This window comes from Phalacrocorax aristotelis, chromosome 6, assembly GCF_949628215.1.
Source record: "Phalacrocorax aristotelis chromosome 6, bGulAri2.1, whole genome shotgun sequence".
In the NCBI taxonomy this organism is placed as follows: domain Eukaryota; kingdom Metazoa; phylum Chordata; class Aves; order Suliformes; family Phalacrocoracidae; genus Phalacrocorax; species Phalacrocorax aristotelis.
In genome coordinates this window covers 12,068,554-12,094,037 of record NC_134281.1, presented here as the reverse complement: position 1 = coordinate 12,094,037, position 25,484 = coordinate 12,068,554, and the positions used below count along the sequence as shown (strand labels likewise).

General features: G+C 44.4%; 2 protein-coding genes across 13 annotated transcripts in view; one reads left to right on the top strand and one right to left on the bottom strand.

Moving 5' to 3' along the window:
- Positions 1 to 25,484, top strand: part of SLC6A6 (solute carrier family 6 member 6) — a 90,649-nt gene that overhangs the window by 15,010 nt on the left and 50,155 nt on the right. For 4 of the 12 annotated variants that reach the window (XM_075095969.1, XM_075095970.1, XM_075095966.1 and 1 more), the window contains exons 1-2: positions 20,482 to 20,621; positions 25,153 to 25,188. The gene's annotated coding sequence lies outside the window, so the exon portion shown is untranslated. Of the gene's footprint in view, positions 1 to 20,481; positions 20,622 to 21,405; positions 22,318 to 25,152; positions 25,189 to 25,484 lie in introns of those variants that run through there. The other 8 variants (XM_075095972.1, XM_075095975.1, XM_075095968.1 and 5 more) reach the window with 5 other exon arrangements.
- LOC142058244 (uncharacterized) lies at positions 18,110 to 21,072 on the bottom strand. Its single transcript, XM_075095401.1, has 3 exons — positions 21,003 to 21,072; positions 20,515 to 20,780; positions 18,110 to 20,079 (listed from the first exon to the last, which is right to left on the bottom strand). The coding sequence occupies exons 1-3, from the start codon at positions 21,070 to 21,072 to the stop codon at positions 19,738 to 19,740; spliced, it is 678 nt and encodes a 225-aa protein (XP_074951502.1). The 3' UTR covers positions 18,110 to 19,737.

Sequence of the window (25,484 nt, the reverse complement as noted above, 5' to 3'; positions counted from 1 at the left end):
GGTCCGTGCATCATTGCTGGAATGCGCCTGCTGACCCTAGGGCAGAGCCTGAATGGACTTCAAAAGAGACACTGAGCATGCTTCAAAGTGTTATTGTTTAAATGTTCCACTAAATGGGGACTCCGGAACAAAATATCTAGCTGAGGTCAGTCCGAAAAATGTCAACACACATAATGAGAAAACAGCATGTTGTGTGAGAAAGAATATTTTATAGGGGTATTCTGGCTATTTTGAGTATAAAAAAACCACTTTTATCATGTGTGTCAGCAGGTTGTCATAATCTAAGTGTCTTTCCTCATAAACTGGGAGCTTCATTTGCTTTGATTGGAAAAAGAAAGGTTTGTATGTGAGGATCAAAACCCTTTGGAAAATGTGGTTTGTCCACAGGCAGGTACGCTGAGGGAACCATCAACCAAAGTTATGGCAAAGTTGTGTTGCAATACAGCATTGACTTAGCCCTGACAGCCTCCCTCCCACTTATTTCAGAGGAAAGCTTGTAAGGACCCTGTGTTTTGTTTAAGAGCATGATCCTGTGATTTATAATAGTGTACTGTGTTCTGTTCAGTTCCTCCCAAAGCCTGTAATGCCCGCTCATAGCATATTCTTTCACTGGTGTAATCCACACGTTTTGGCTTCCCTCACTGTATTCAGGGGGAATTTCAGTAGGAAAAGGATTGGGTTCATGTTCAAATCAGAAGGATTAATATCATGAAGCAAGATTTCTTAGGCTAGTCAAGCTTAACAAGACCAAGCCTTCAGTAGGAAATTCAAGATTTGGCCTCTGATTTGCTCGTCTGTCTGGGGTGCATCTTAGGTGTTGTAAATATCAGTGGTCCATAGCTTTTGTTCAATAAAAGGTTTCTGTGTTGGCCATTGGCAATTCAACATGGGTGGCTGAAAAATAATTTTCTTTGCTGGAAGCTAACAGTACCAACCTGAACTTTCACAGCACCTTGTCCTGCTGGGGCTTGCCTCTATCTTGATGGAGATACGTTACAATAACACGCAGATTAAAAGCTAACCCTCCCTGCAGACATAATAATGATCCAATGCCAGGAAGAGCAAACAAGACCCATGTTAAATAAAGGGAAGGCTTGTTCTTTTCACATATAAATATTTAGTGAGATCGGCTGACTTGGTGCACTGGGGTGGAAAGAAAGCCACCAGGCAAGGTAAAAAGTGAAAGAGCTCTGGAGGCCTATAAGAAAGTGAGGTGTCATTAAACCAAGATGGTAACTTGGGCCTGTTTGTAGAGTCTCTGTCTTCATAAAATGTTGTAACTGACACAAAACTTGAATAGCAATCAATTTAAGTGGGTCAAAAATAACATCCATGCTCTTCCTGGAGTCCCGGTTGTTACACTCACTATCACTACTCAGCTGGTAGCCGTGGCCCAGATTAAGCAAAAACTGTAAAAACGTACCTAACTGAATATGAATTCAGCAAAGCTTTCAGGCTTATGCTTATCTGCAGTGTATGCTTAACTTCAGCAAGGATAGAAACTCTTTGTTAAATAAGACTTTTAGACCTGCAGAGAGCTGATAAAAAAATCATTCAGAGTTTCACCTTTTTTTGTTTGCCGAGTGCTACAAATAGCTGATACTCGATGTGTAGAGTGTTGCAAGTATGCAGCAGTCAAAATTCAAAGTGTGTTAGTAAGTTAAAGGTGACCTGTTATCTCAGTGTTCCCAAAGCAGAGGAGTTACAACACATTTCTGGTTAGCATAATCAGTTTTAGGAATCCTGGTTCCCTGGAAATATTGTCACTCCAAAACAGACACATTCTGCAAACTCTGCAAACTTCAGCTTGTTAAACTGTTCATGGAGAATAAAAAGCATGAGTCAAGACAAAGTGAATTTGTTTAAAAAATCCGGACAAAACTTTGCACAACAGGGAAATAAACTCCAGTAAGCCAAAGGAAAAGATATTACATTCATTACTCAGTTCACATTTTTTACTCGAGTATAATAGGACTATAAACATTTTCTGTCAACAGCTTACAAAGACACTTGTTCTGAAAGTGATGCATGGTGAGAACTTGCATCTAAATTGGGTACATCTAAATTAGACTTTGAATACAGAACATTCCCAAAGGTGGCTTTTGGTTAGAGCTAGTCAAGTAACACAGAAAAAAGTTCACAAATATTGAAAGAAAAAACACCCCCAAACCTCACAGGAGTCCTTCTTCTCTATGTTTGTTGTGCAGGATTATTTGGGGGACAGCATGTTTATTTGGGTTTGCACTTTGCGGGCAAGCGGCCCCCAGTTCTTGCAGAAAAAAACGCTATTTGGTATTCTCCTCTTAGAGTGCAAAACATGGCCAAGTGTTTTGCTGAACAAGGAAGGACTTATAAATGCATTGGGTGAGGCCTACAACATTTCAGTTCTCGGCTTCAGTAGGTGGCAGAGATTCTTTAAATTCTCTTGCTCATATACATTAATCAAACAAACAGAATTCTCAAACCACAAAGCCCACAAATTATGTACGTAGCTAGTCTATGTAATCACAAGTTTCCTTTATGATTACTTTTATATTCCCTCCCTCTCAAGTTTTCCTCTGCCTATACTGCTGCTGGTCTTTATTAAGCCTCACGTTCTACAGACATTTATGTGCATGATTTACTTTATGCTTTTAAGCAGTTGCAGAGAGTTCAATAGGTGTTAAATAGATAATGAACTAGAACACAATAGAACTGCATATCTGCACAGATCAGACTGAAACAAGTGAAGTTACAGCTGTACAGAAAGTTCAGCCCATGGGTAAGAGTTTATAGGGCCTTAGCTTGTATGCTCTACCAGAACTGGCATTTGTGTTTGTGCAGCACCTGGCACAAAGGGGCTCTGACTCTGACCAGGACCCCTAGGTCCCAGCGTGCTGTAAGTAGTGAACTGCTATAGGGACTATAATTAGGCACCAAACAGCAACTACTCGAAGTTCATGAAGACTCTAGCACAGGGTATTGCCAATACATCTGCTGACATTTGCATCTGTAGATTGTTCATTCAAATACTGCCTGTTTTGGGGATGCTAAAAGATTCCTACCACCCACCAGCTGCTGCCTGACCTCTTTAAAATAAACTTGTCTTAATGGGCATGTGCCTGGATCACCAAAGAGACTATCAAATTTGGCACTGTGCTGTGGTGGGAAAGCCAAGTCTGGGTGGTAGCCATTGCTCTACATTCTTACTCTCAGATATCCTATCATTAGGTCAAGGTTGCAGCACAGTGACATGGGGCAATGTGCCCCCTGCCTGCACGCTGCCTGTCCAGTGGTTGAATCATCGTTCTTCCAGACATTTGTCGCACACCATTATACAGGGGTACACTTAATATCAACTAAAAGAAAGGTGAATGACTGTAAGGACTTTGTCAAAGCTTTAGCAATAGTCGGCAATGACAGCAGCGTGCCAGACTGAGAGGCCTAGCCAGCAGTTGGCAAGGCATGTTTTATGTAGCTTTGTGAACACAGACTATGCAAATGTATTCAGAGGATGTTCTAGAGGCAAATTGGTTGGAGCTAAATTTGCCCAGATGCTCTTGAGTCTGCTTATTAGAGCCCTTAGCTTGAAAATTAGCTGCAACTGATGAGTCGAATCAGAGCTGACTTTAGGATCTTTGCATATTAAGAAAACCACAACTGGATTAAATGTGTGCTTGTCTATGTAGCATTGAAATTCAGCTGTGATGCCTCCTCCCACTACTCCCAAGATGAGGGCTTCACAATGCTTAATCTGTGGAGAGCTCCTGTAGAGGACTGGGCAACTATTTTGCCTTGAGTTTTAAGTTAAGTAAAAATGGAGAGTTTTCTCTTCCATCATCATTTTGATTTTTGTGCTGGCATTTCATTTTGCATGCAGAGGCACTCCCTGGCAGAGAACTCACGACTTCCCTCTCCTGTTATATGTTCCATTACCAAAGGTGAATAATCAAGACAAATATGAAGAATGAGAGAAGTATGTACTCGCTTACTCAGATAATGAACGTGAAGGATGAAATCACCTCAATCCTGAATTAAAAACAACTACTTGAGGATCCTGTTACGGTGGCAAAACATACTGGAAGGTGGTGGGATGTGTTGTGTCCATGGCAGTGGTACTTTTGCTTCCTTGGACGACTTCTCCTTCTATAAGGGCAACTGTTGAAACCTTTTTTTTGCCTGAGTATTGACTTTATACTCTTAAGAAAGAAAAATGTGTCTTGAGCACTGGTTTAAACCAGCTTCTCCAAGACAACTGGTGGAGCATATCTGCTCAGCCACAGGGCATTTTCACAGATTGACCGTACATTTGCCCCATTTGTGGCCACCTCTGCGATCATTTAGAGAGCTCCAGGGCAGCAGCTCTGCCATCTCCCTGCCTCAGTCTCCCTATTCCAGACATTAACTTGGATCAGCCTTGCCCTTATGGCGACTACACTGTGTCTGACCTCTGCCTGGGTGTACAAAGGTGGGAAAAGGGTGGGCCGCTTCCTGTGCTTAAACAACTGAACACTGTTAGCTCAGGGACAATTGAGCCTCTGGTGTTTATACTGTCTTTGTCTGGATAAACTGTATGGATACAGTCCCAATGCAGTCACTAGGAGATTTTCTTGCTGATTTTCATGGTGCCGGTGTTTCACCCTTAATGTGTATTTTAGGCATCCACATCTTCAATCAGTATCTAAAGCCTCTTCAAATTGCATTGAGGTTATGCTTGGTTTTATTTTTCAGTACTTGGCTTTTGCTGAGGAAACCAAAATTGGGCACAGTTTTATAATGTATGGTTTTCTTGGTGCCCTATAGAAAGTAAATGTCACCTTCCTGTGATACATTAAGTGATCCCTTTGCATAATCTACTCAAGTATCCTCAAAGAATTTGACACCAAGGGTGTCCCAAGGGATTGGCCTCCCAGTCGCACCTTCCAGGATTTGAGCACTCAGCTCAATGTAAAGCTCAAAATATCGTTGAGGCAGACAGAGATATTCAGTGTCTTGCACTTCACAGAACCCAGATGCATTTTGCACACACCAGCCATAACATAAGGAACGCAGGTCAAATCAGAGAATTTCACTTCTTTCAGCCTCCAGCTTTTCTAATTGTGTTGCAGTGATTGGTGTCCAGCTGTGAGGAAATACAGAAAGCTTCTTCTTTAGTAAGTTTTCAGTAATCCCAAAGAAGTCAGTTCCTCTCTCCCCGGAATGGCACAGCCTGCATTCCTTCAGAAACATCTTCCTAAATAACACCAGACACTGAAAATACCTTTCCAGCCCTATAGGCTGGGATAGGACTTATAGTATAGTTGCGCTGACATTCAGTCAAGAAGTTTGCTATTTCCTTCCTTGCCTTATTCTTGATGTTATGTTAGATCTGCTAACAGGGCAGGATGTCCTGTCAAGGTGAGACCGTCGTGTACTCAAGAGGTATTGAGAGAGAGATCTATCTGGGTTTTTGCTTGCCTTCGCATTCAATTTGTACAACAGCCTGGGACTGCATGCAATTTTTCAGCATGAAAAACATCTGGAAAAAATGTTTAGGAAAAACTACAGATTCAAAATAAACCAAAAATAAGCCCTACCAAACAAGCAAACCATTGTATTTGTCCCTAGAGCTTGGTAACTAAAAGATGATGGTGTAGAAAGTTCCTGGATTTATCTATCCTCAAACATCCTTTTCTTCCTCAGTGGCACTTATACTCCTGAGAAAAAGTGTCAGAGCTGGTCAGAACTAGCCCTGGCATCTTCCGGTGGATTATTCCTAAAATAAAGAGGCTTTTCCAAGCCTGGTGGTTTCAGATGTTATGATCGATGTTTATTCATTTGTCCTCTCTTTCCATGGAACTGGCAATGGCTGCTATTTCTGTATCCAATACCACTGTTATGTCTGTTGCTCTAATCTAGCTACTTATATGGTCTCCACTGTCGTAATGTTTGAGCACATCCCAAGAATTAAAAAAAAAAAAAAAAAAGAAAAACCCTAGAACAATAACAAACTCCCTCTTTCTTCCTTCACAGCCGGATCTTAATAAGAGTTTTGAGTTTTTGTGCTTGTATGTCTGTGAGGAACTTACTGAGGAGAAACTGAATTGAAGAAATGGGTCCTACCTTCAGCTGTGAAAACAGAGTGGGAAAGGCTGGCATGGGAGAGGCCACACCAGTGACCTGGGCTGCTACAGGACTAGATTTGCTTCCCCTAGCTTTTCGGCTCCTTGGCCCCTGCCTCGGTAATGTTTTCTGTGATTGTGGGATTTGGCAAGTTGCAAAAATAATGAGGGGCAGAGGATACCTATGCGTTTCTCTTTTGACAAGGATAACCATTATTTCTGCCTGGAGACGAGTTGCCCTGATCGGCTGTCATTGGAGGTGTTGCTTCTATTTATTCTGACCACATTTGGATCAAGATCAGCATTTCTCGGTGTCTCTTCTCTGTCTTTGTCTGGGGATTGTTATGTACTGTTCCTGTGGACACTGAAGTCACCCAAGACAAAATTTATCTTGCAAATTCAGTCTCTATTTTAGATAGCTTTCTCTCTAGAAGGCTGTGACTAGTTTTTAATGGCTTGTTGGGAGCCTGGTCTTATCTGCTCACCTATTACCCAGTTTCAGTTCTCTGGACCTGCAGGTCCATCAGCTTTGGGCCTTATCTGTGGGGAAGAAAGTGAATCCGTGTGCATGAGATCGGCTGGGTCTTGGTGAGGATTTAAGGGCATTAAACCCTACCTGAATAAGAACAAGCTGAAGCTCTTGCCATGTGCTCTGAATCCAAGAGCATCAAACAGAAGAATTACCAATATATAAAAATATAAGTAAATGCATGCCAATATTAATTGGAGGATCATGTCCTTCTCACTGACTTCAGCCTGTGTGACTGTACCTCTGCTGTAAGGGACATGAGCCCTTGATTTCTCCTCTGTAACCAGTAGACAGAAACCTCATTTCAGCTGAGGGATTAAACGGCACGTGAGGAAATGATTGAGTGCGTTCTTGACACACCTTTATTTAGACCTGGATCAATGAAAAGAAGTATCATTATGTCTCATATTTGGGGTGGAAACTAAGCAGTTTGCATACTTGCAGGAGCGAGATACAGTTGTCTCAGAAGTTTTTGTTGGCAATAGGACAGGCAGCTGTCAACGCTTCAGTCTAGAAGTAGATACAGCTCATTAGGACAGTTGGATATCATCAGATTAGCTGGGCTTGGAGATAGGGTGAGACAGGAAAACATATGACAAGAACTGGCATTGCAAACCCTCCCCCTTCAGAAATACTACCTCAAAACCAAGGAATGTTGTTGTCAGTTGTAGCCAATATCAATAGAATATATCCTAATTTAAGGGCAGATTTGCCAAGTATTTCAGCATGGGTTTCAGTGCCCCTGGTACACATAAAAGTTATGGCATCAGTTCTGGATTAGTTACTGGGACTCCAGTAATGATGTTCCTGGCATAGCACTCCTTGCAAACACATACTTTGGAGGAGTTCCCATACATTTTTTATTGTCCACTAGAGCTGTGGTGGCAAGCTGTGTGAAATCTATCCAGAAAACTGGAAAAAATCAAAACCAAAGGGGAAAAACCCAAGCAAATCCAATCAAAGCTTTCTAGTCCTGGTGCTACTTATTGCAGTGCACTCTCAATGAGCGGAGAACTATTTTTTCCTTTGCTCACGGTGTTCCCAGATATGGATAAGTGTCCCCAGAGTGGATAACAAATCCTTTGTGACTCTGACAATGTAAATGGAGAAGGATCTCACCCATCAGAGAATCCAGGTCCTTCTTGTGTAGCCTTTCTTGTGTAGACCTAAAACAAGGTCTGAAATATGGGCTGACTATACAAAAGTCATGGAGGATAGAGTTTTAGACTTTCTTTCAATGCCCAAAACATTTGTGAATATTCTGTTCAGTTTTGGTACCAGAAAGGTGCTTGCAGAGTGGAAACAATTCAAAGATGGATGGTAAAAAAGCAACCACAAGAAATACCTGAGTGGTAGTAGGGACTAGTTTTGAAGAAAGCTTAAACAGACTTGGCTTGGTGACAGACAAAGGTAGCCAAGGCCTTCAACAATACGCCATGTGTATTTGAAAAATGTAAATGGCAGCAGGCCGATGAAGTGTTTGTCAGTGTGCATTGCCATGATTTGGTTTTGTGTTCAAAACCTTTGTTCTAAACACACCTCTCTTTTCAAAGCTTGAGCCCTAGCTTTGCAACCCAAGCAGCAGGGATACCTTGTGTTTCTTAGGACTTTTCATCATGTGATCCCTAAATGCTTTACAAGGATGAATTACAGGAGCTTCACGTTAAAAACCTAAAAAAAAAAAAAAGATTACTTTCTTTCCTCTGAAATGCAGTCATCTCTGCAGGAAAGTAAAAGAGGACCTGGGTTCTCTGGTGGGTGAGATCCTTCTCCCTTTACATTACCACAGAGTCACAAAGGATTCGTCATCTACTCTCAGTTTGTATCTGGGGACACTGTGAGCAAAGTGTGTTCTCCAGTCATTGAGAGCGCACTGCAACAAGTAGCACCAGGACTAGAAGTTTTATCAAATTAAAACATAGGGGAGGAATAAAAGAATTTCCTTGAAGGGTATTAGGCATCACCATTGTAACTGCTGCCTCCATTCTTCATAATTACGTGGATGTACAGACAAGAGTGTGATATTATTTCTCTGCTGAGCAGCACCTCTGCTTACTCAGTGCTGATTTAAGGTTGCTAGAGCAACACCAAACCCACTTCCTATAGAGCGTGTATGTGCTCTGCAGGCCTCCCAGGCCTATGAGGTTAGCAGAAGTTATGAAACTTCATGGAGGAAATACAATGCAAAGTACTAAGAGGTGTGGAAACCTTAAATGGGGATGTAACTTCAACCACTTCTTAGTCAATGCTAAGGGAAAATAGGAGTGTGATGGTCTTATATTTAAAAACCTCTTTATCTCTGAGGCAACTTTTATTTTATTAATAATCAAGAGAAGGCTGCTTTATAAAGAAAAGAAAGAATTTTGTTTAAATTTGAACAAGTCCCTTAAAATACTACTTCTGTTCACACTGAGCATGTGTGACATTGTTTTAAGCTTTATACCTATATTCATCAATCATTTAGCTTTCATTACTGACAAAATCTCAAATGCCAGAGGATGCGCAAAACCTGCTGGGTGATTTGCAAAATCTTCCGGTGTTGGAAATCTTTCTAATGATGACATACTTTATTAATTGCTTCTATTTTATCTGATTACTAGCTATTGCCACATGAATCCTGAGGGCTTTGCAACAAGGAAGATCTGCACTCCTTAAATTATAATTTCTGGGATTATGCTAAAATACTGTGTAAAAACTAGCATTCAAGACAATTCTCAGCTTCAAACATATCTTCCATGAGACTTTAGCCAAGAAAAAACAAGGAATTCACATCAAGGCTGTTTACTAATTAAATCCCCAATTATTTCTTTTGAATTTGATTTACTGCTTGATTGTATTGGTATGATCCTGGGAAGAGAAGTTCAGGATCTGCTTAACCTGGAGTTTCTTTTCCGATACGCTTCCTACTGAATTCTGTGAATTGGGGATTGCTTGAGTAAGGTTCCTGCTAAAAGTGTTCCCATGCTTTTGGTGCTGAGCTTCTGTTCATTTTCTGTTGCATGTCCTTGGCTGTAACCATAACACAGCAGTTTCTGCTGCTTTCCCCTCATATTCTCAGCACAATTCAGATTTTGGTATATGTCAAGAGAATCATAAAAACATGGACTATAAGTTTGGGGCCATGTTTTTGCAAACACCAGTGATGAAACTACTCCTGGAATATTGCAGCTAGTTAAAAGATCACCTTGCTAGAAAGTATCAGCAGACTGAAAGGAAGAGAAAACATCAGAGAGCTTGAGAGACTCACCCATAACAAAAGATTAGAAGAATGGCTTTTGAACCAAAAGGCAAGTGGTGATTTTAACCCAAGCACAACAAACACAAAGGTCAGTGTGGATGTTTATACAAAAACATGGGAAAGATCTCGTTTGCTTTATAGCTGAGTCAAGGGATGCAGCTACTATACATTTATCCCCGATCTAGATATAGCACGGCCAAAAAGATGTATTGCATAGCTGGAGTACAACCAGGTCAGCGTCCCACACAAGCCAGTGGCTTAAACTAGTTGCTGGCACCAAGGTGCCCTCGCCACAGCACTTCCTTGTACAGCACACCAAAGTGGGGCCTGGTGTCCTGTAACCACATCCCCTGGCCCAACAACAGTTGCAGGAAGGCGTTGGGACTATTGGTATGGCATCAATGCAAAGAGAACGCACTTTGACTATTAGAAAACTAATTCCAGCAGTGTGACCTGTTAGGCTGGGAGGCACGTACCCACAACAGACCCACTGCTAACAGCTGGGGTATGTTTAAAACTAGGTTGTGCAAAATATTAGAGGCTATGCAGTATGGAGTAGCCCAGCACAGGCAGGGAGACAGCTGACTTGTGGGATGCTAGAGGTCTGCAGAGATGTCCATGGGTCTTAGGCTTCTCTTCCATCTCTGACTTCTGCCCTGCCGACATTTGAGTACATTACTGTCCTGTCATGTGCTTTGTTTTATAACCCAGAGAGGACAGCTGAATTCCTTCTACAGCAACAATATTTTTTGTGATGCCAATGCCATGACCTTTATTCATGAAAAACAAAGTACAAATGGGGAAAGCAGGGTGGAGCTCCATCAGAAATGTGATGTAAACAGCTACTAAGACGTGGCTGTGCTCCTCCAAACCCATTTCCCACCAGGTAAGAATCAGAGTAACAGGCATTGCATACACAGCAGAGATCCTATCTGATATTTTGTTAAGCTAATTGCTTGTACCTAAAAGCAAGATCTAATAAAAATTGCCAGATTAAACTTTCGGTCAGATTAGACAACAACATCATCAACAACAACAGTAGCTTCCAAAGGATTTAATGGAAACAAATTCCCATTCCAGGTGTCTGCTGACATGTTAAAAAAGCCAGCCTCTTTTCTAGCATTCGTAGAAGTAACATGAACAATGCAGCGGAAGAAGAGCTCCTGTTCTGTTGTGGAAACAGTCTCTGCAGTACCCTTGAAAATTCATCCTGAGGCAAATTTGAAATAATTCATGCTTTTGCTCTTACAAAAATATCTTCATGTTTGGAGCAAACAGCTGTGATGCTGGAGGAGTACAGTAGAAATATGACCTGGATTCAAAACTGTGTCTTACTGGGGGAACTGGGTGCTTAGTCTCCCAGTAGAGAAGTGAGATTCAGGCAGTAACATTTGCAAAGCTGCCAAGACCTCCGGGGTGGCATGAATTCAGCTTGAAGGAAAAGCCTGAGTTTAAGCCAGGTGGAATGGGCGTGCGGCAGTGTCTGCTGCTCCGGCTGGAGATGGTGTCTGTGCCCAGAGCTCCATCAGACCAGTGGCTGTGCCTGCATAAACACCATAACCCTCTCCACATGGCTTCACAGGATCTCCTGGGGAAATTGGATGGAAAAGCTCCCAGGGGTCCACCACACCCTCCGCTGTGTGCTGCTGCTCAGTGTTTTATTCAGCTCTGTCATCAGGCAATCCCAGGGCCTCGCTGCTCTGGATGATGCCCAGCTGCTGCTACAACCCAGCCTGACCATGCAGCTCTTCTGCCAGCTCCCCCAGCCATGCCACCAATGTCCCCCACACCGGCACTTGCTGTGGGGCAACACAGACCAAGGGTGTCTTTGTGAGCACTGAGGACATCCCAAACCTGCTTTGGCTGCTCCACAGGTCACTGGGATGTGCTTTCCAAGGAAATGTGGGAGCCTGGGGACGAGATTTCACACATCTCTCCATGAACTTAATGAGCCCGACAGGCAATCATGAAGGAGTAAAAATAAGAAAACTTCAGGTCTTTGGCTGATACAGACAGTAAGAGAAAATTGCAGGATGCTACAGGCATCCTGTGACCACCATGCACAGAATATTAACTGTCTGTGGCCCACAACAATCAGCAATTGATAAGATGGAGCATGGAGACAAATCAGAACTGACTAACATTGCCCAAAAAGATTAAAAGGTGCAAAGCTGGATTTCTAGAGCTTCATGCTGAGACCTTTTCCCCCCCTCCCTCTTCTCCACATCCTCCTGTGTAGAGAGAACAAAGCAGGATTGCTCTGGCTGGGAGACCCAGGTAGCAGCCGCTCTCTGCAAGGATGCAACATGGGCTTGGTATTGCCTGCTGGGCACAGTAAGGCCACCTGGCCATACAGTGGACCCACCCAGTGCTTTGCTTTCTTGATTCATGGGACCAGTAGTAGATACCTGGCAGGGGAAACATGCCTGTTACAGGGGTAGTCCCAGCTGTAGCTGCCAGACTGGAAGGATCCTGGTGTGATCTGTCAGTGGATCTCAGGGAGGCAAATACCCCCATCATTACTGGTTTGCGTTGTGTTCGATGTAATAGCTACGGGGCCAAGTGGGGCAAAGGGGCTCCTGTGCACCCCACAAACCGGAGCCTGAGGTAACTGAAATAGTCCTGGGTAGCTTGAGGGAGGCCTTACAAGCTCATGTTGTGTATTGCTTTACATTAATGCAGCTTTGTGGTTACATGCTACTTTGCTTAGATGGGCATTTTAAATAAACTGTTAGCAAATTTTATTAACCACATGTGAAGGGAAGATCAGATGTCATTTTTTTAAGGAACAGTAAATAACTCACAATTTTCAGGAAGAGACATATTTCTAAATTCAGAAAGGAGCCAAACACAAAGTGGTGGCTGCTCCTGAATTCTGGGTTGTGTACATCGGTCCTGCCAACTCTCCATATTTCTGGCTGGGCTTATATAGAGGAGAGACCTGACAGTGATATGCTGTGCCTTCAAGATGAAGGCTGGGAATGCAAAGTGCATGTATGTGCATTGGTCAGGCAGAGTGAGGCTGCCAGTGCATGGGGTTTTCATAATTTTTTTCTCCTTAGCCTTTGTGTTTGCTTGCTCCGGAGCTATGTGGGTCCCAGGGGTGTGCCACCTCGCAGCTCTCTCCCTCGCCACCAGCCCCATCTCCTGCAGGCCCCACACTGGAGGCTTGAAAAAAGTCCAAGAAGAAATCCCCCTCACTTCAGCTTCTCTTCTTCCTAAATGGATCCCTCTTTCAGGAGGAGGGAGGAAACGCCTTGTAAAAATACCATTGTCAGGCTGCTTCTAAACAACACAGCAGGTATGCACACCGTTAGCATATAGTGACAGGCAAGAAAACTCCCCTAAAATTCTGCCTTTCCTTGTAACAACACTAAGTGAGTCACCCTGGCCTCAGGCCAGGTCAGGAGCTTACTGCCCAGGAAGCACCCCAGGTAAGCTTTCCAAAACCTGCATCTGCCCGGGTTGGGAGATAAGAGTCAGGTATCCCGAAGGAGAAGAGCAGAGGGATGCCGCAGTGAATATTGCTGAATTTATTTTAGGCAGCAGAGATTCTGGCTGAAAGATCACTTGAGAGCATGCCAAAGGCCCAGAAAAGGTAACTGCTTAGGGAGGCTCAAGGTCACCCCAGCCTGCAGGCCGCTGCCCTCTCCTCAGTGACATTGCTGCCCTACGGATCAACGTGCTGCCACGGAGGTGAAGGCTGAGGCATCCTCCTCAGAGCACGCAGCCAATGCTTAAAGTGTTTGTGCCCAGGCTGTGCCAGAGGACAGCTGGCACGGACATGCCAGGAGCTGTCTGAGCTGCCATAAGTGGATGTACAGTGGATGCTGCTACATCGCTCTGCTGGTTAGAAACGAAGCTCCTGAAGCCGGCTCTGCCTCCCCTGCCACCAGATGCAAGCAATTTGTTTGCATTTGGACTGGTAGTCTGGAAAACCAAAGCGCTGTGTTTTTAAGTTTATATTACATGTTTGCTTTCCAGTTTTGTTAATTAAAATCATGTAACTGGATGAACAGTTACAGGATAGCTTGCAGGATTTATTTGAAATTTTCGATTTCTTCTGGATCCTCAAGCATCTGATGCTCTTTCTCTCTCTGCTTGCAGTGCATTAATTCACCTAGCTAGAAACTCTGTCTGCCTGAACTGGTAAAAGCATGCATTTGGGAATGGTTTTGTTTCTTATAGTATTTTCTCCTAGTGTTTGCCTACACCTGCCAATGTAATTTGTCAGAATAAACTAGGTACTTTAAAATCATTTTTTATATGCTTTTTATAAGTGTTTCACCATCACTCTGACAAGGAAGGGAGCAGAGGGACCCATAAGCAAATAAAAAGAAATATGAGCATGTATGAATTCACTCAAGTGATCACTCTTCTTCCTCTCCGGTGAGTTTAATCCACTGGCTTGTCTGGATCAGCCATGTAAGTTGAAAGGGCTCAACTGCATCAGTGAGCTCAACACCATAAATTTCTGGACTGGTCACGCCAAGCCTGCCCAGCTCGCTGACCAGCTCCAAGTGGAAATGGAAGTGGTTCTGCACAGCAGCCTTGGAGCCTGCTGACCTTCTATAGTGTTCAGAGTAGGTCTGCCACAACTCCTTCCCCATCTCCTAGCCTACACCCTCCTATGGCTTCCCACTTTTCATACCGCCTTTGCAGCATCCGTGTAACCATCTCAGCTCTGCAGGAACTGTTCTGCTAGTGAGGCCAAGGAAATCTCTCTGCAGGCCATGCAGGAGCAGAATATTTAGCTGCAGCATAGTGGGTATGTTATTAGCAGGGAAAGAGGCATGTTCAAAATGTGCACCTTCTCCAAGCACACCTTGTGCTACTGGAGTAGCGCTAGCAGAGGACTTACTCCACTGAGGGAATGTCACTTAAACTGCCCAGACTTGAAGCTTTACTTTCAGGACTGAAAACATTAAGTATGGACATGTGCAAGGACATGCCAACATAAGCAGGATTTACTTTAGTCTGCAGACAAAGCCCCGAGTAGCTCAGCGAAGCACGTACATGCTCCTTTCATGCAAGAGTGAATATCACCTTAACTCAGCAGTGCCTTTCTATGCAAATCTCAAACTGTTCTGCATTGTGTCAAATAATGACTCCAGAATTAGATCCAACAAGATGACATTTTTTTTGCAGTAAGTACAGAGACTTAGCCTTTTCAGGGCTTGTATCTTGGTTATTAATAGTATCGTTTGCCTTCTTGTGGAAAATTGAATTCATGTGATAAAGAGGAACTTTATGTATCAAATTCTGATGCAGAAGTTCTGGTATGAGTGCTTTTGTAAAATACAGAAGTGGAAAATGCAGGTTAAATGGTAGGAAATTATTTTCTTTTGTGTATTTTTTTGCAAATTTTATATGATTGAGCCAGCAAAGGACAATGCCAACATTAAAAAAAAATCCATTACGTGTTGATCGTGTCCCAGTTTGGCAAATTTAGGCAGGCGTTGCAAGATTTGATAAGAACTGTTATGCAATAGTTAGTTCAGGCAAAAAATGAGTAAAAGAGATAAGTTACCATACATCTAGTACTAGGTAAGAAGATTAAAAAGAAAAAAACTAGGAAGTGCAATAACTGGATTTACTAATGCCACATAAAATAAAAAGATGAGCTCAAATTTGGATTTTTGCACAGGGCAAGTGCTGCAGAATTTTCCTTGGGGAACAATCCTCTATTGGCAAAGCATGGTCGAACAGACAAACAAATCGTTTTTGTCTTTAATTGTGATTCTGTTTAAAAGTTACAAGACATCAAGTTTAGCACGTGGAATGCAATTGTGAAAGAAAATGGGTTTCCTGAATTTTCAGTGATTGACTAAATTCCACATACATACTGGTTATTTTAATTTAAGGAAAAAGGATTTTGTTTCTTTATCCTGTTACATAACACTGGATCTATTCTCCCTTGAACACACAAGTATGTTTATCATTAATCTTAAAGGGAAACAGTCGCTCTTCAAAATCCTTTCTGAATTTTTATCTATTTTTTTTTAAAGTTCAATCCCAAATGACCGGATATGAACTGAAGACAAAAGCACACTGTTTATTTTTTTAATTAGATTACTTGAATGTCATTTATGCATAGTTCTTTTACTGTTTTTCCCAATAGCAACAGTGAATGAAAAATAACATTGGTTTAGAAGTGACTTCAAAAATGCAAAACATATGGTTCCTACAGCATCCAGCAGGAGACAGAGTACCTGTTATCGGTTTTTAGCTCATTGTTATGAAACTGGCTGGCTTTCAGTTTGGATACCTTCTTTAATAATACCTGTATTTTTCATTCTATAGTGCATTCCTTTCAAGGACTTTAAACTGGTCAAGAGCTCTTGAAAATCCCAGTGAAAACCTTTGGATATATGATAGTTTTTTATTTACAGGTAGCTGACTGTCAATTAACTTGAGACACTTCACTTTTTCCCAAAGCCAGCGTGACCACTTTGGTTCCAGGCTGTTTGGTTCCTCTGGGTTTGCCCTTCACTTTAGGAATCAGCCCCTGTAAAGGAACGGGCATTTCTGAACTTGACTGGAGTTCGGAAAAGACCAGCTCCAGCCTTTCAGACTTCCTAAGTGCCTCAAGCTAATATGTAATTAGCTTGATGTAAGGAAAGGGCCAGTGGAGGCAAACCCATAATGGCTAGGCAGTCTCAAATGTAGGCAAAATAGGCCACCCATTGCATTAAAAACAGATTATTTAATGCCAATGGGGCTACTTTTCAAGAAGACCTGTGGTTTTCAGTTGCCTCTGTGTTTGGCTTGTAAACTTGGTGCGGGGCTCCATCACTGGCAGTTTCACATGATGGGGAGTGTACCAAAAACACGGGTTATGTTTTGATTTCTGTTTGATATCTTATTTATATATAATTTAAATGGATAAACTAAGAAAAATTAACTGTCCAGCCCATAATTTCATGTAAAATAAACACAGAGTAAAACTACAGCAACTTAGTGGATTTTGTGGATTAGTGAGATATCCTGGTATGTAATAGCAATAGCAACAATTTTATTCCCTGAATTAGTAATGCTTAAAATCTGCAATCCAGAGTCACTGCATAATGTGCAAATCCGTTACAAAATCTGCCTCCCTTTTTCAAGCTCAGGATCCGTTGCTATACAGGGGAACCCCAAAAGGTTGCCCCCATATAGCTTTGTATAGGAAATTTGTGTTCGGAGAATCATTAATGCGATGGACTTATTCAGACCATCTTTTTGCTATTCTTCCTTACACCCTTCTTTACAGACAGTGCTGTCCACTTGTCCACTAGATTTCTGCTGGACTTTGTGCTTGGATAAATTTTGCCTTTTTTATTTTAATGTTTATATGTAAAATCTTCCCAATCCCTGCAAAACCTCCTTGTTATTGCCCTGCCTTGGTCCTGAGCCCATGAAACCCCACGTTTGCTCTAGCAGCCACACACTGAAAGGAAACAAGTTTCTTTTCCTGAAAAAAAATCAAGAAATATTCAATACATTTAAATTTTAAAATTAATGAGAATTTGCTGATGAGCTTATTATAGACCCTGGTGTAATATCCCTCCCTCCATCCACCTCACCCGATAGAAATCTGATCTAGCTCTGCCATACACTTGTGTTAATATGCACCCGTCTGCAAAATCAGGCACTCGCACCCCTGCCCCTGGAGACCTCTTTTACAGGGTGCAAATACAGCGGATCTCTTCTGACTCTCATGCCTTCTCAGTAGATTTCCACACATTGTAGCCAAGCTGGGGATTTGGCCCAGTGTCTTTTTTAAACCCTGTGACCCAGACATGGAGATTAAAGAAGAGTTATGTTATTGGATTAAACAGATACAAGAGGCACTCACTGTATCAGCACCCAGCACCTTAAAACTCCAGGAAGCAGCTCAGCATGTTAATGGCAAAAATAGTCTCTAAGAAAGAGGGAAAACGCAAAGGAGCATGATTGCTAACCTGTGCCTTGGGCTGGGGTGCAAAAAGCTGCTGCTCTGCCTCGTCTGCAAAGCAGCCACAGGGACGTTATACCCTGCGTTCTGTAGCATCTTAATATCGCATACACTCAAGATCTGGTATACGCATTTGAACTACACCTACCTGTAACCAGAGTGATTTTGGCCTGTCTTAAGTTTGGGTTACTGCCTTCATGGCAGGGTTTTTAAGGGTTAGGCTTGATAATACTATGAATGGCACCAGCACACCCTGAAACCAATAGACTGCAGAAGTAAAAATATTGATAGATTAAAGCCAGACCTACAAAAAAAGGATAGTAATTTCAGGCACCATTTATATGCTTAATATTATACACATGCTTATGCTTTGTAATTTGGGCTCTAACTTGTGATTTTGGTTACGTAAGAGAGCTGGAGAAGCCAGAGCCATTAGTGCTGCTGCACGCTGCTGCAGCTGAAGGCAGAGTTCCCCCAAATATTCATCAGGCACACTCTCAGAAGTCGTGCTGTCTCATAATGAAACAGCAGACAGCGATGCACATATTTATGACACAACAGACAATAATTATTTTATTATTATTATTACTACTCCACTTAGTTCCAGGTACTACTTACATGCCTCTGACTTCAAAACAGTAGTTCCAGGTACTACTTACATGCCTCTGACTTCAAAACAGCTTTGGCTGTTGTTTTTTTACTGCAAACTTTTTTCTTTTAAACACAAAGAGCAACCATGTGCTTTGTGTGTGTGTGACTTTTAAATGAGTGAGGAGCAACAGAACAAGAGAGAGCCAGAGACAGAATATACGGGCTTTGATTTCTCTAGAGAACTTGAGCAAAATGTTCCACTGCTGTCAGTGGTACAGCTGTGCTGGCAGGATCCTTAGCACAGATGAGGCTCCAGCCGCTACTTATATTTCACTGATGTGACTGCCGCTTTCTAATCTGCATCAAGGCATCCTCACTGCAACTGAACAAATGGCTGCATCAGTGAGAAATGTTTTGCTTCCTTCCCTAGTGCAGCCAGGGCCACCTGTGTTTGTGGTCCCTCATGGAGTCTCACAAAATACTAGCCACCTTCTGCAAAGGATGCCTACGAATCCAAACCTGCAGAACACAAGAAACCTGACTCAGAAGACGTAGGTGGCAGCATGCACTACATCGTGTTATTAGTTTAAACCAGGCTGTTTAGTGGGGATATGGCATCCGTTAGCTGCATATATCCTATACCTGTAGCTATTTTTCAGTTAAGAACCTATTCACTTTGCAAATCAGCTCGGATACTGGAAAATCACAGGGTGCACTGGAGTCAGGGAAAACAACTTGCGTGACTGTGGCACGGTGTATTTGGCACACTGTACTGCCAGCCAGGAGCGTGCAGAAGGGGTGCAGCTCTGTGCTTTTGCATGAACCAGCCTTTTGCATGAAATCAGCCTTTTCTACAGACCTCCCTGGAGGCTGCTGTGATGGAATTTGATCCCCTGGCAGCCTGTGTGTAGGTGATGGGCTCCAAAGGTGTGTCACTCAGTGACTGTAGTCCTCATTTGTGGTCTTATATCTCTGAAAGCCTGGGAGAGCAGGGCTGTGGGGACTGCTCGCTCTTCTTTGGTCCAGCTCCACTGCTCCCAGCGCAAGGTTAGCACCATGGGACTTCTGCGAAACACAGATGGCCCAAAAATCTCTTTTTCCCCGCTACTCTGCCCCCACAATGCAAACGGTGTTTTGCAGTACAGAGGCTCTTACTACGTATTCAGCAGGCGTTACGTGAAAATGCCTAGCGAGTCTGTATGCTGCTGCACCCTTTCATTAACAGAACTAGAGGAGATGCAGGTAGGAGAGCAAACACGTACTTGAGTCATAGCCCGTTTGCCTGCATGAGAAAAGCCCCGGCTTTCGGTGCAATGAAACCCAACGCAGGCCAAAACGCTGCCCTGCTCCTTCCTCCTGCCGATCACCCCGGCCGTACTTTGTTCTCCAGCTGCGAGCGCGGCTGAGCGGTGCCGCGGGCTGCTCTTTCGGGAGGAGACAGGGAAGAGCAGGGAGATCCCGGTCTCGCAGGCACCTGCCAGGCCACGCTCCCTTGCGTTTCCTCCTCCAGCAGGAGACGGCTGCCGAGCCCAAATGCCCCAAAAGCCTGGCAGAGCGACACCGGTTCCGGAGTCCGAGCCCTCGCCACCTTCCCGGGGGGAAAAGCGGCCGCGGAGAGGCAAAGCCAGGGCCGGGGCGCCGGGGCGCCTGGACGGGCAGCGCCGGTGACGACGCCGTGGGATGCTTTGTCTGCGAGAAGTGCGCTCTTTGTGTAAAGGCAAAAAGAATAATTAAAAATAGGTTCATAAAACGAACAGAAGATCGGCGACCCGCGGCAGGCAGCCCTCGGCCGCCCGCCCCGCCCGGCCCGCCGGCTCCCGCCGGGCGGGCTGGGGGGCGGCCCCGTTCCCCGCGGGGGAGGGCGGGCAGCCCGGGGCGGCCCCCCCGGCGGCAGCGGCGGCCGCTGCCCCGCACCCGCCCGCCCCTCCCCGCCGCCCCGCGGCCGCCTGCCAGCCCGGGCTCCGCCGCCGAGTCTGCGGCATGGCCCCTCCTCCCCCACACCCCTTCCTTTAGGCTCCCCCCTCCCCAGCAAAGAAGAGGCCGTGCCGGTGTTTTTCCACTCAGCAGGATGGGTGATGCTCAAAGCTCCCTCATTAGACAACAGACACGAGAGGTCAGGAAGAAAGCGCTTATAAATTACCGTTTCCTCCTGCTCGGCGCTGTTAGTCGCGCCGCACCGCTCCGCCGGACGCTCCGCACCGCCGCAGGGGCGCAGCGGCGCGCAGGCTCCGCGGCCAGCGGACGCAGGTACCGGCGCCTCCAGGGCGGCAGGGCGGGCGGGCGGCGGGGCTGCTGCTGCTGCTGCATCTGCTACTACTGCATCTGCTGCTGCATCTGCATCGGCGGCGGCGGGGCTGGCGCGGAGCGGCGCGGATCGCCCGGCGAACAAAGGGCGGCCGCTCCGCGCTCAGCGGAGCCGAACCGAACCGGGTCGCGGCGTCCTCCCTTTGTCCGCGCCGCCTCGGGGTGCCCCCGGGCGCGCTTTCCCTCCCCCCCCGCACCCCCCCATTTATTTATTTATTCATTCTTCCTCTTTCAAGCCCCCCTCCTCCCCAGCTGTCTCACTACTCCCGCGGCTTTTTTTTTTCTCCTCCAGCGGTTATTTTCACACACCCCAAGTCCACCCACCTTGCGTTAACTTATTTTCGCGATAACAGTTTGCAGCAATTGCCCACTTGCTGGCGGCCCTCCAGCACATCTACGGAGCACGCTTCTCCCCAGCTATTTTTGCCCTTTTTCTCTCGCCTTCCCACCGCTTCCTGCTGTATTCTTTTTGTGGCTGCTGAGCGCTAACCTCAAGTGCTCGTACACGCAATGCTACATCTGATGCTAATGGGCCTACCTGGGGATAATACCGCTGGCTGCCTTTCTTCCCCCCGCCCCCCCCCCCCCCCCCCCGCGTTTTCCTTTTATTTTGTTGGTCCTTGGCACGCTGAGCTTAAAGGTCCGAACTGGGGCTTGGAAGAAAAACGCAGGGACTGCACAGGGCAGGTCACCGAGCTCGGCTTGGTGCGAAGGAGTGATAATTCTGGGTTCATCTCAGGGTAACTTGGATCCAAAATTCATGCGCTGGCATTAAGATAATGAATGCCCATCTCTGCCTGATATTGTAACAGGCGGCATGTGGGAGGACTTGCGAGGTTTCCATATAAGAACATGGGAGAATTTATTTTACACAGGCGAAGAAATGTGCAGAGTATGTCTTCTTTATGAAATGGAAGACAAGCTGCATTTTCCTTAGGCAGCTCTGAGAGTGGCAGAACTTTGTATTTAGAAATTGTAAAAGCTGATTTCTGCTGTTTAATAAGAGCTACATTTAAAGGAAAGCACCAATGAAAAAAAATAGTGGGAGAGGATCTAGATTAACACGAAGAAATAGAACCCCACACATATTCCAGCAGGGTTTGTGCCAAGGTGTAAAGATGGTGTTTTTTGGTTAGTTCCCATTTTTTTAACCGTATTGGGAAAGGCATTAAGAAAATGTGCTGAGAGGAGGTGGTTACGTTGATAGTGCTATTTTGGTAACTGCTCTTTTTTTTTTTTTTTTTATTGCTTGCATGTCAAAATGTTTTGAGTTTTGGACTAGCAAGAAAGTGAGGCAGCCCTGATCAGGGGACATGCCATCGGCTGTGTAATTCAGGCTCGGATGGCAGTTGCTGCTGGTTTAGATATTATGACTTTGGGTTTGAGGGTAAATCAACCCATTAAAACCTGCTGCTGTGGAATTTGGAGGGGAGAGGCTTTGGTGAAAACCCTGACAGTTTCTGACAGCTGGGTGTTTACCTCTGGGTCTGCATCTGGGTGAGCTGACTGCTTTTTGGCATTGCCTGCCTTTGCTGGAGTATTACGGAAAGATTCCCCTGAAGGTTTTTGAGTGTTTTTTTAAAGCAAAACGTGAGAACAGCGGAGGTAGCCAGGAGCGTGACCGCGTCCCTCGCCTGGAGTAAGTCAAGGCTGAAGCACGAGTGTGACAGAAAGATGTCTTTGTTGCCCTGCTTAGACTGACAGTGGAAACTTTATTTTTGGCCCTTTCAGCGATAGCATCTTGGTGTTTCCTCTTCAACTGTCTCTTCTCTGCTTTGCATAATTTTTTCTTCCTCTTTTCTTTATTTGCCTGCGTCTCACCTTCTCTGTTCCTTCCCCCTCCCACCTCTCTCACGGCTTGGGCTGCTTTGAGGCTGCACCCACTGGAGGGCGACAGACACCTTTCCTGCTCCGTGGGGTCCCAGTGCTGCCCCGCGGGTGGGGCGGGACCCCCACCCCCAGCCTGCGGGTCGGCCGAGGAAGAGGAGAGGCCCCTTCTTGCTCTAATTTATTAACCTGCATCTTTTACTGTGAGGTGTTAGGGTTATTTTCTGTCACACTTCGTGATAAGCAGGAGATTGCAGGTGGCACTGTGGTATTTGGAGGAACTGAGAAGGTGGTTGCACACCCGGGGGGCTTGATCAAAATCCTGAGGTTTTTTGTTTGTTTGTTTGTTTAGGGATATTGGTCTAGAATCCAGTAGAAATTTAGAATGGTTCAAATGCTACCAATTTGTATTTTATTTTGCTGTAACCAGGAGCAAAATGTGGAATACTACTCTCTGTTGGTAGTCACTAATTTGTAGCTTTTGGGTGGGTTGCCTGGAGGTTGCTTAAATGCCCGAGGTGAAATGTTTGGGCTACGGCAGGAGGCTTCAGTCCATGTGGAACACCATATGAAAAGAGGTGCAACATTGTCTTGGAAAAATATGAAGACAGTTTAGGTTGGCTTACTCTTGCTGCATGGTGCTTGGGAAACCTCCCATGCCTGAGCGCAGTTCTGTTTGTAAAGCCTCAGGGAGGATCTTGTCTTACAGCTAATTGTTGCAAATATTTCAATGAGTTTTCCTTAAATCGATACTCTGACTGACCAAGACTGAGCTACATCTTAGAGGCTTCTAGCCAAGTCCTGTGGGCTGGGTGTTCCCAAAGAGATTCTCTGGCGCAAGCCCTTCAGCAGGCTGCCGTGTTTCCCAGACAGTGATGCTTCCAGGATTTTCATCAATGCACCTCAAGACTCAGCAGCAGCCCCCTATTATTTTAATTTTGCCCCTTCTAGGTTTTCCACTGCCCTGTAGTTTTGCCCCAACAGGCAATAGGGAGGCTATTGCCCCAGTGCCCCTATGGCAGTGTTGCCAGTTCCACCAGTAAGGGGATTCTCTACAGTGATGCCCTACCCAGGCTTTTAACCGTGCTGGCAAGTGACTCTGAAAAGATTATGCCGATTTGTTTCTTTTAAATTTAACCATATTGCAACACATAAAAATGGATGGGAAAGCCGTGGTAGTTAAAGCCTTTTGCAAGTAATGCTTATTTAATTGGCCACACTAATAAATTGTAGATCATTCAAGAAGTGCAGCTTTGAATAAATTACCCAGTAGGATTAGTGCCTTGGACTTCTTCTCATCACTAACTAAATTTACATGACCAGAATGGTCTGACCACATCAGGGTTATGTTTTTTAAAGTAATTCTGCATCCCGTCCTCTAAGTGCTCCGTACACAGAACTCAGGTTTATTCTCATGCCATTCTGGAGTGGGCTGTTTGCAGGATTGAGTCCTTGGCATTTGGAAGACAAGTGTGAGGATGAAAATGCAGTGATTTAATATTTGTTGAATTTCTTCCATACATGCATATTTACTTGAATCCTCAGCTGTTGTAGTGCCATGGATTTAATTGCTTTGTGCTAGCTGAGTATCATCCTGAGGCATGTAAACTCTAGGCAATACCCTTTAAATTGCTTACAGTGTAGCTAATATTGATATAAGATAATGTGGTAGAAATTAAGTAAAACTGCCATTCTTCATTTTCTTTTTTTTTTATTCTTGCCTAAAACTGCTGTCGGAAGGGCTGCCATGCTGCCAGTCTGTGACTCTGAAGCTGTGGCTGGTGTCCTACAGCATCTTCTGTACTTATATCAGTCTCTTTCTTTATTTTTTTTTCAATGTTTCCAGATTTATACCAGCAAAAAGCTGCTCAATGCTGACTCTAAACCCTGCTCCAAGAGCATCCACCAAACCCACCAGCTGGGTTGGTGGAAGGGGAGTGTGAATCAAATCCATGTCCTGCCAGCGAACTTTAGGTGGGAGGCAGCAGGGCAGGTGGCGTGGGGCCTCAGGAGGTTGGCTGTTAAGACTCATGCATGGCTGTTGGAAGGCTCGTGCATTTTAGCAGTTACTGCGTTTCCTGTTGTGGTTCTCTGTCGCCCAGAATGGTCACAGCCTTGAAGAACACCTTTGCTGCCGTGGCTGCCTGGCCTGGGTTTGAATGCAGTCAGTGCCTGAGCGCTGGCATGGAAAGGCAATTATACTGTGCAAAACCACAGCAGGAGTGCCCTGCTTTAGGGTGCCAGTGTGGGTAGGTTGCCGGTAGGTAGGGGAGCAACCCATACGTCAAGGCACAGGGTTATCAGTGAGCTGGAATGTAGTTAAAAGTTCTTCCTTTTTTGCTTCAGATCACATGGCATTGCATTTCATTTCACTGCTCCAGTGTAATTTCCTTGCTCTTGATACGGGTATAGTCAAGTTTTCTGTCATATTTTACACAGGATGTAACAGGTGAGAAATGGTCTGTTTTGGCATTGGTACTATGTTCAGTGTCTTGATGTTCTTCAAAATATAAGTTCATACTGGTGAAATTCAGAAAACACTGCATGATAACATTGAAACATATCTGACTTATCTTGCTAGACTGATTTTTTTTTTCCTTTAAAATATTTTTTTTCCTTTCTTTTCCTTTTTTTTGTTTCCAAACAGAAAGAGAAAATCCATTCAGGAGAGACTCTTCTTCACGTAAGTGTTATTTATGCTTGTTTATGAAATTACAACAGGGTTCTAAAACTTATTAAGATGTTCAAATACTGAACATTTACCATCTGTTCATAGAAACCAAGTATAGAGTGTGTAAAAATAGGCTGTAGCTATACAGTAGTAACCTCAGCAACTGTTACCTTAAATCTACCTGTGCAGTTTTTCTGTGCATATCACTGCAGAATTTAGAAACCATTGCAAAGCACTTGGTAGATATTTAAGCAGAATGCCTGTAAAGTTGGTGTGTAAATCCTGGAGGTATAATATTAAAGTGGTTT